The sequence below is a fragment of the Syngnathoides biaculeatus genome, chromosome 1, assembly GCF_019802595.1.
Source record: "Syngnathoides biaculeatus isolate LvHL_M chromosome 1, ASM1980259v1, whole genome shotgun sequence".
In the NCBI taxonomy this organism is placed as follows: domain Eukaryota; kingdom Metazoa; phylum Chordata; class Actinopteri; order Syngnathiformes; family Syngnathidae; genus Syngnathoides; species Syngnathoides biaculeatus.
The window spans coordinates 11,339,894-11,349,557 of record NC_084640.1 but is presented as its reverse complement, the minus strand read 5'-3'; the positions used below and the strand labels follow the sequence as shown (position 1 = coordinate 11,349,557).

Sequence of the window (9,664 nt, the reverse complement as noted above, 5' to 3'; positions counted from 1 at the left end):
TTTAACCTTCTCATTCATCCTCACTGACGTTATCTTCACTTTGTCCTCCACTTCCTCCCCCACCCCGCCCCAGCCACCATGTGCAGGATGCTGCGAGGTGGCCGTGTCCAGTCTCCCGCCTCCCGTGGCGGGTGGGGGGAGTCGTTGTTGTCATAACAGCTGTTGTCATGGCAGCTCCACTGGGCAATAAACATGTCCATCCATCCATTAGGAGCCATATTGTATTGCTGTCTTCAGTATACGTCACTTCTCAACATTCTACGTGAATGTATGACCCTCAAATTGGTCACATTCTGTTAAAACTGCACTTTTTTTGCCACCTCCTATCTATCTTTTTTTGTACATTTTATTTATGGTCCAAGTGAGCTGTAACCAGTACAGTCTGACAGGTGGACTGGTTTGTAATCATCGCAAGGCACAGCTAAATAATGTATATACTGTAGGTAAAGTTCTATTATTCCATTTATGTTCATGAAGTTTCCAACATTTTACATTATCCAGAAGTATTATTGTAGTATTCCCTTTTTTTGTTTTGTCTAACATATTGTAGGCGGCACGGTGTCTCAGCTGGTAAAGCGTTGGCTTCACAGTTCTGAGGTCCTGAGTTTGATCCTGTCCCCGTCTGTGTGGAGTTTGCATGTTCTGCCCGTGCCTGCGTGGGTTTTCTGCGGGCACTCCGGTTTCCTCCCACATCCCAAAAACATGCAATATTAATTGGAGACTCTAAATTGCCCCGATATGTGATTGTGAGTGCGACTGTTTGTCTCTATGTGCCCTGCGATTGGCTGGCAACCAGTTCAGGGTGTAACCCGCCTCCTGCCCGTTGACAGCTGGGATAGGCTCCAGTACGCCCCGTGACCCTTGTGAGGATAGGCGGCAAAGAAAGTGGATGGATGGATACATATTGTAAGTTACCTGAAAAATGTAATTTAAAAAAAATTCAAAACAAGTATTTAATATAAAATGTATGAATTCTAAAAATTGTCTTCATAGGGGTCTGTTATTCAAGTCAATTTTTGCTCGAAGTTGTACACAGCACGCAAAAAAATCCTAATAATTTGACATGTAGCCAATAACCTTTCACACCTTTATTCACCCCCAACTCTGCTCATACAGGTGTACAAAATCAGATAAGACTTAATATAAAACTCTTTAAAAATGAAAGAAAGGCAGGTGTAAGAGCATTTTTAAAGCATAAAGAGAAAGACAGACCATTAAATTAACTATAGAAAAAAAAAGCCATCTTCGTTGAGGGGACCCCCTCCCAAAAATGAAATTCCGTCCACGCTGTCTTCCTCCGAGAGGGATTCCTTCCCCCCCATAATGCTGTGCACCTCCCACAGCTTCGCTGCTCTTTGATCAAGTCATTTTCTTGTCCTCTCAGCCACTCGTCCCTTTATTGTCGCCAGCCATTTTGGCTTCGGATGATGTGTTTTCACTCCCATTCTCCAAGTCCAGCTCCTCCTCCTCCTCCTCCTGCTTCCGTTTGGCCTCCTCGTCCGTTGGCTTCGGGCCCACGCCTTGCTTGTCCCGGAACACTTCCACGCCCAGCATGCGGAGGTAGTGGTACCTCTCGTTGTGGGGGACGAAGGCTCGGATGGACGTCTTCCCCCTCCAGCCGCACAGTTGGATGGGACACTGAGGCTCCGCCGGCTTACTGGCGAACAGAAGGTAAAACACACGGAACTCCTGATACTAGTACATCTTTTGCAATCGTGTGTGTAAAGGGGAGTTGTAAAACTATTAACACCCCCCCCCCCCCCGATAAACTGAGCTTCACTATCACGTTAATTTTACCGAGTAACTTACTTGGAGTTGGGAATGTACTTCAACACAATGCTGCCCATAACTAAAAAGGGAGGGAAAAAAAAAGGTCAAATTTAAATCAAAATGAACGCAATATCCATTGATGAAGCGTGATTTTTATTACGTACGTATTTTTTGGGCTTGGGCGTGGGCGTCGTCCTCCAGTTTGCTGAGGAACGGGTTTTCCTGGGTCAGCAGCACCTTGACGTCCTCCACGCTCACGGTGATGATTCGGGAGCGGATATACGGCTGCAGGGTGTAGATACCCTGATGGGGTGTGGGCGTGGGGGGTGGGGGGGTGTATTCTTAGTAAACTATACATTCACGTCATTATGGTCTTAATCCTACTTCTTTGTTGCTGATGACTGTTCATTACAGTCTGAGGAGCTTCCAAGACATTGAAAATAAATCGTTTCTATTAAACCACACTTGTCAAACTCAAGGCACGTGGGCCAGATGCGGCCCAGCACATGACTTTATGTGGCCCGAGAAGGCAAATCATGTGTATCAACTTCCATGATTTTTTTGTTCAAACTTGAAACCAAAATTTCAAACTGTCATATCATAAATGATGACGTTGAGATATTGCAAGTTACCAAACATCAACAATCGTTGAAAAACCCATTACCCCTTGATTTCTGATTCCAAAACTAGCTGGTAAATTTGATGTGTAAAGATTTTCACGGTTTCAGTCATAATGGCCCTCTGACAGAACCCATAACTACAATGTGACACGGAATAAAAATGAGTTTGACACCCCTGTATTAAATGAAGGTTTTTAATCACCTCTTGAGCCAGTCTAAAGGCACAGCCAAACTCTTCTCCGTCGCTGTTGCGAGACCACACTTTCACCCCTGTATTTATGACCTAAAAGGGAAAAGGGTGTGTGGGGGGGGGGGGGTGATAAGAGTACAGTAGTCAGTCTTTGTCGTCAGCTGCTATTTTTAACATCAGTCGTATCACAATCAGGGACCCCGCAGTACATGAGAACTATATAAGGCAGGTTTGGACGATAACATTAGCGTCATGTTCTTCTTTTCTTTCTGGCGCGCTCAAGGCTGCGTAGACAAAGTGGGACCATTCTGGCGTGTCCCAGAAGGAGTGGGGAGGGCCTCCGTTTGTGCTTTGCAAATACAAGGTGGGGGAATTGAAATTAAAAAGCCATTGGAAATCGGAATAGTTACGTTAGACAAACTATTTCATAATGAAAAAAAAATCTATGTAATATCAAATATTTTTATATTAAATCTGCAAACATGCTGTGGTTTACTGTAATGTAAACTGTTCAGACAACTGGGAACTGTTTAAGGTTGTTTCATTTAAAGTTTGTTTTTCCTGCATCTTCAGAATTTGAGTGAGAATTGGCATTTTGTAGAATGAATGAAAATGATCACTTTCGTCCAATATGAAAATAAATGACGGACAAGGGTGCCAGACTTCGAATTTAGTCAGTCTTGACTTTTAAATGCTGAGGGGAAATATGAAGAGTGACGAGAAGAGGATTCAAAAACACGCAGCATGGAGGCGCCACAGGGCGGAGGCCGAAGCGGGATTTTGGATTGGAGAAACCAAAACGAAAAAAGTGACTTTTGATTTGAAATGCGACAAATGAGGCACGTCGCACACCTTCATGCGCTCGCTGTTGTTGAGCATGACGTTGCGCAGCTCTTTGGACACCATGTACAAGTGTCTCTTCTTGCCTTCGTGGGTTCTGGTCAGAACGTTCTTCTTGGGGAAGTTTGGGGACAAGTCGTAGAAGGATCTAGAGGACAGTAAATACATCATCTTCATTTCCCATGAAGGCATCCTACGTATGTCAACAATCCTCTTATGATCCTTGTCTGAACCGTGGAGCGGGACTTACTGTATGGTGGTGAAGACGGGGTCATTGTCACTGAGGAACACAAAGGGATCTTCCTTGTATCCAAAAAGCTTCAACTTCTTTGATGGTGGAGGCCTGAAAATTTATTTTAAAAAATATAATGTATTCTGATGTGTTAAGCATGTTTTTTTTCTGATTCTCTCCGGCAGCGTGACTCACCCACAAGCGCCATCTTGTTTGTCACCCAGAGAAGCTCCTGTGGGTGCTCCCGCCCGGGCCTCCTCCCCGTCTACTTTGCTCTCGGCGTCTCCTTCCTCCATGTCCTCTCCCCCGGGGAGGGAAGGAGCCTCCGCTGGGGCCACGGGGGGGCTTTGCGTTTGGGCGTCGGAGCCCGACGAGGCTTCTTTCCTCAGCTGGAGGCGAGCGGGACAAATAAGTGCGAGTCGTTACCGGCTGCGAAAAGGGACAACTGAACGAGTGAGGGAAATGTGTGCGGGACGAGTTTGAGTTTTCCCTCCGCTCGGGATTCCGACGGGCGAATCATCCGTGACTGTTCTTGCGAAAAGTACCTTAGGATATCTTCTGTTCCAAGGCATCGGCGCTTTCTTCATTAGCACAGCCACGAAGAAACCTCCTGTGTTCTGGTGATGCGGCAGAATCCTCATACTGACGAGAAAAGACAACCTTAAAATTACAAAACACTCGACAGGATCTTATCAGATGATTCCCGGCAACCGCTCGATATGAAATTAACAAATTTCACTTAATTGCTCCGAAAATTATAATTCAATCCCTACGGCAGTGACGAAAATTTAGAAAAAAAATAAATGCTTCGTCTTCAACTACAGATGATAATGGAAGTGCGCCTCATATTTCACGCTGAAGAAATTAATTTGAGTTCATTGAGAGTCATGATTAGAGTGTATCATTTCTGTAACTTTTTTTGGTAAAGGGATGACAAACTGTGACACTTAACTACTGTAAAATATGCACTTTGGCTTAAAGATTGACAAATAGTCATCTAATATGCATAATTCATCAACAGGTTTGTGAAGTCTCCCCCAGTATTGAATAAACCGAAGCATGTGGAAACACCGCCATCTGCAGGCCGCAACGGTGTATTGTAGCCAAGTGTGACGTCATCCCTCAATCACGTGATAGTGCAGCTATGTGCTGGATTATGAGACAGACATTTCCCATCCACCCATTTCCAGTACATTTTTTTCGTATTATGGTTGTGGGTGACCTGACTCGATACACCCCGGATTGGTCGCCGTACCAACCACCTCATCCCCCAAAAATTAGCCGGAATAGATTCCGGCTCACCCGCGACCCTCACGAGGACAAATTCCCTAAAAAGATGGCCGCCGTTTGCGTGCAACTGTGTCCGTACCATCTCTCCAGGTGCATGTCGGCCAGCCTCTCCGCGTCCGTTGGCGGGAACATGGTGGGTCTGATTTGAGTGTGGCGGCTGCTCGGAACCTCGGACCAGTCAGCGTACCACTTGCCCTCTTTCGTCATCAGCTGGACAGATACGACAATTGATTTTTTTTTATTACTGCTTCTGTTTTTGTTGTTTATATTATTATTATTATTATAATACCTTCCAGGAAGTGACCCCGGGCATCCACTTCAGGCCCGGCAGGTCAGCAGAACAGTCGACAAGCTCCAGTGCTCCTTAAAATGGGAACAGCAATAAAGTTAAAGTAAGGTCTCATTTTTGTAAGCTTTTTAACTTGCTTGATCCTGAGCGATATTGTGATGAAACTATGTCAAAAACATGAAGCCACTTGTGAATCGCTTTGAATTGTTTAAAAAAAAAAAAAAAGCCCATTATGCGTCTCCGGAAAAAAAGCAGAAGTCATGGTTGTGCGTTTGATACCGTCGCTTTTCTCCAGGAGCGCCGCAATGACAGCTTCGTCCTCAATGGGGTTGAGGGAACAGGTGGAGTAGACCATCCTGCCGCCCACGGCCAGCTGTTCCACGCCACGCACGGCGATACGCATCTGGAGCCTGGTGAGCGGAAGCGCACACGCGCGCATACGCTGTAATGCTGCCAACGTGTATAATTAGCACAAGAGCACTCGCCGTTGCCCTGCCATTAAAAGCTATTTGATTTACTGCAGGGTGGGGGGTGGGGGTTGGGTGCTCAACTACTTAAGAGGCTCCATAAGCACATAATCGCTGGCTGCGCTCACCCGTGAAGATGCAGGCTGTTGCTGGTCGTCCACTTCTTCCACACGTCTATGTTCTTCCTCATGGTGCCGTCTCCGCTGTGTAAACAGGAAGCAGAGGTCACACACACACACGAGACAACACTGAAGAAAACTCCTGTAATTTCTCGAGTATAATGCGCCCCGAAGTATAATACCCCAAAGTTGACAAAAAAAAAAAAAAAAAAATCAGGAAAACCCTTCTACCAATGTATAATGCGCATCACCAATTTGCTGCCACCCGTATGCTCAAAATATTGGGAATTATCTGTATCCGTTGAGGCGAGCTATTGTAGCTATTTCCGGGTCGGCGGCGTCATCGGCACGAGTGATGACATATTTCGTTTAAGTTAAAACAAACTCACGGGCAGTGTTTTCTGATCTTTGGTGCAGTAGCAACAAACATGCTCTGCTAACGATCGGAAAATGCAAGCTCCCCGAGGAGGTCGTAGAGTTCAGGTTGGGGGTGCACGTTACCGTAATAAATTTAAATGTGTAACATAAGACATCGAATATCATATCGAAATGTATATGTATACCTTTTTTAACCACTCTATGTACCTGTATACAACTATACAATTTGATTGTATATTTTTTTATTTTCATCCATACCTAAATATAATGTGCTCCATTCACTTTTTGAAAATATTTTTGAAAAAATTTGCGCATTATTTTCGAGAAATTACGGTACATTAAATTGTAGAGGAATTGTGTGGATATGCCGCACCGCTGGGAAGAAAAATTCTTGATTTCGTTCAATATTTGAACGAGAAGGTGCACGAGGCAAGTTTCTTCTGACCTGCAGGGCACGTCGCACAAGATGCGGTCGTAGAAGAGGATGTCCTTCTTGCCGTCGGGATCTTGGATCTGGAGCATGGGGATGCAGGACGCGTCGTGGTTGACCACCATGATGCAGGGGCTGTTGAGACGCTTGGCCTGGTGAACCAGCAGGTAGCAGCGTTTGTTGTCCACGTCGTTGGCGATGACGAAGCCCTCTGGAAAGTGGAGCACAAAAGCTCACTCCCAAATCAGCATACCACCGTATATCGAATTATTCCGACAAGATTTTTTTTTTTTTTGCCAGAGGAGAGTTGGAACGTTTCGTTTCTTACCGGGAAACGGCACTTCCATATCAGAATGAAGCATCTCGATCAGCTGCGCTGTCTTGGAGCCAGGAGCTGCGCACATGTCCAAAATCTTCACAAAACACACACACGCGTGTGTCTGTGAATGCTTTGCTAGCATGGGGGGGCTCCGAGGCACAAATGTACACACTCATCTCAAAACATTAACCATTTCTACAACCTTAAAAAAATATCAGACACTCTCGTTTTTTAGTTTTTTTGTTAGTGATAAACTACAATCATCAACATGATAATAGAACTAAATTAAACTATTTTACAGTGTGTGGTAAAATAGACAATTTAATAAATGATAAAATAATTAATTAAAAAGTACAATTTACAAAAATATTTAATAATTAACCAAGTTCAACCCATTCATGGGCAGGGTGGCGATTTTTTTGCCTTATTGAGATAAAATTCTCCTAACAGGTCACAATCAAGGAAATAACACTTATTTTTCATTTATGGTTAAATTATATGATAACTTTAATCTAACTGTTAACTTTGACCAATGAGTTATTCTCTCCTGATAACAAATTATGGCTTCAGACTAAAAACACTTATATATTTTCATATACTGAAGGATATAGTGCGTGAAAATCATGATGTCCCAAAAATGGGACGCTGCCCACGAATGGGTTAATTACACAACTGAAATAATTTTTTCCCACAATATTCACATTTTTGTACATGTCTCCGTGCTTTACAAGATGACGAATTTGACCCTCGCTTACTTTGTGATGGGGCTCAATCTTCATTAGAAGAGGAGGGATCATACTGACGGCTTCCTGGCGGCTGATGTTACCCTACGAAAGGTAAGCGCATAAAACAAAATTATTTATAGTTTGATACGTAGTCTTCCTTTAAGTTTATTGTGTATTTTTCGTTTGCGTTGACTCACCGACTCCGTCTCGCTGACGAGGAACTGGTGGAACTTCTCCAGCAGGGGAGACTTCCGAATTATTTTCCGACTCATGTTGGTGTGCCAGGCTTGCTCGTCGGGATACCTGGAAAAAGCAGACGGACTTGAGTCTCTGTCGTGGTTGCGCTCGCGCTCATCTGAGGACAAAGATTACCAGCTGAGAGGCTGCGGCGCCTCAATCTTCTGACCGTCGATCTCCAAGTCCTGAATGTCCTTAAAGTACTTCTCCTTCAGGCAGTGAAGGATTTCCTTGGCGTGACTGCAACCAGAAAGTGAGGGGCAAGTGTGTTTTGCCACAGACAACACGGAATCTGGCTTTATAGAGCGTGATTGAGATGAAATTCACCCAATAATGAATAAACAGCAATTCAATGTACCACTGTACAATGTTATCCCTGCTGTTTTTATCATTTGTATCCCAGCCAAAGCAAATTTTTATGCTGAAGTGAAGGGAAATAGCTTCGTTTAGCCATTGTTTTGCCAACATCTCGTGGCATCAAGCGGCAGCACAAATCGTTCACTGGATGTTGGAACTGTCTTACCTTTTATATCCAGTGATACGGATGGTGGCTGGAAGCGGTTCCCTCATGGCATCCATAAACTGTTCAAACTCTCCCTCTGGAACCAAGCCTTGTTCTGTGTAGTAGTGCTCAAACAGCTTGTTCTCTTTAACTATGTCAGCATAGCCGGCACCCCAACCCTGCAACATAGGATGTGTTGCATGTAGTCAACAACCAAGCAAAATGTTGTTTTATTTTGCTTTCACAATTGTCACTGGTATGCAACAGTATAAACAACATATCTGCTGGTTAAATAAAAAGGAGTCCGGATCTACAAACAACAGTTTTATACATTTTTGCAAGAGTTCTAAGAAGGAGAGAGACTCTTACTGCGTTGTCTCTGTCGTCTCTGCCAGCAGGTTGGTTTTTCTGCCTCTGTCTGCTTCTTTTCCCCATTCTGGAGAAGGGTGAAACTCTAGAGCAAAGTATACGAAGCAGCGTGGTTAGAGGACACAACCCAAAGTGGCATGCAACTCGAGTCAAAAACTGAGATGATAATCAGTGCACGTCGATCCGCTTCGCTCACGCTACGTTGCATCCGAATGGAAAGCGTGTGAAGCTTCGTCCTGACCCATGTGATTAAGGACCCTTCCGGGCTAGCTAGTAGGCACCAAATATGCCTTGGAAATAACGTAAAGGTTATTTCAGTAAAACGCTGCATGCATGCACAGACGGACGCCAGAGCATCAGGTTACTTTTCATTTTTATTTATTGTGTTTCCTATTGAACGGAAATAAGTCGTGCAAGTCACATAATGACAAGTTAGATTTATGTAATACAGATTATTGATATTAAATTAAATATTAGCATTCATGTGCATTCAATGACAAAAATAAATCGTGTTTTAGCTTTAATATTTGGATGCATCTACGCAGTCAGGCAAATCGAAGGACGTCCTGTCAAACACCTTTAGCGCTGTTTTATACGTCTACGTCCCAGCCTTATTGAATGTGGCAAAGGTTAGCTTTCACTGCTACAGTCCCGCTGCGTGTGTTTTTTTTTCTCTGTTGAAGGATTAAAAACAAAAACAATCAAAGATAATACACAGGGACACGGTTGATTTTATTCAGCGAAATCAGTCCTTGACATCATTGATCGCTTTGCCGCATCCAACATGGCAGCTGTGTCTGTACTTTACAGACCACAATGTGACGTCTCCGTGTTATATATATCTACGATAGCAAATGTAGCAGTAACGTCAAGTCTCCTGCAGATGG

General features: G+C 44.0%; 1 protein-coding gene across 1 annotated transcript; it reads right to left on the bottom strand.

The window, feature by feature from the left end:
- Window positions 1-1,073: 1,073 nt before the first annotated feature.
- Window positions 1,074-9,083, bottom strand: nsun2 (NOP2/Sun RNA methyltransferase 2). Its single transcript, XM_061816175.1, has 19 exons — window positions 8,778-9,083; window positions 8,430-8,587; window positions 8,042-8,146; window positions 7,867-7,972; window positions 7,700-7,771; window positions 6,954-7,038; window positions 6,641-6,836; window positions 5,827-5,901; window positions 5,511-5,641; window positions 5,232-5,305; window positions 5,022-5,152; window positions 4,198-4,294; window positions 3,848-4,041; window positions 3,671-3,763; window positions 3,433-3,568; window positions 2,593-2,673; window positions 1,935-2,073; window positions 1,810-1,849; window positions 1,074-1,657 (listed from the first exon to the last, which is right to left on the bottom strand). The coding sequence occupies exons 1-19, from the start codon at window positions 8,841-8,843 to the stop codon at window positions 1,381-1,383; spliced, it is 2,256 nt and encodes a 751-aa protein (XP_061672159.1). The 5' UTR covers window positions 8,844-9,083; the 3' UTR covers window positions 1,074-1,380.
- Between the last annotated feature and the right edge of the window lie 581 nt (window positions 9,084-9,664).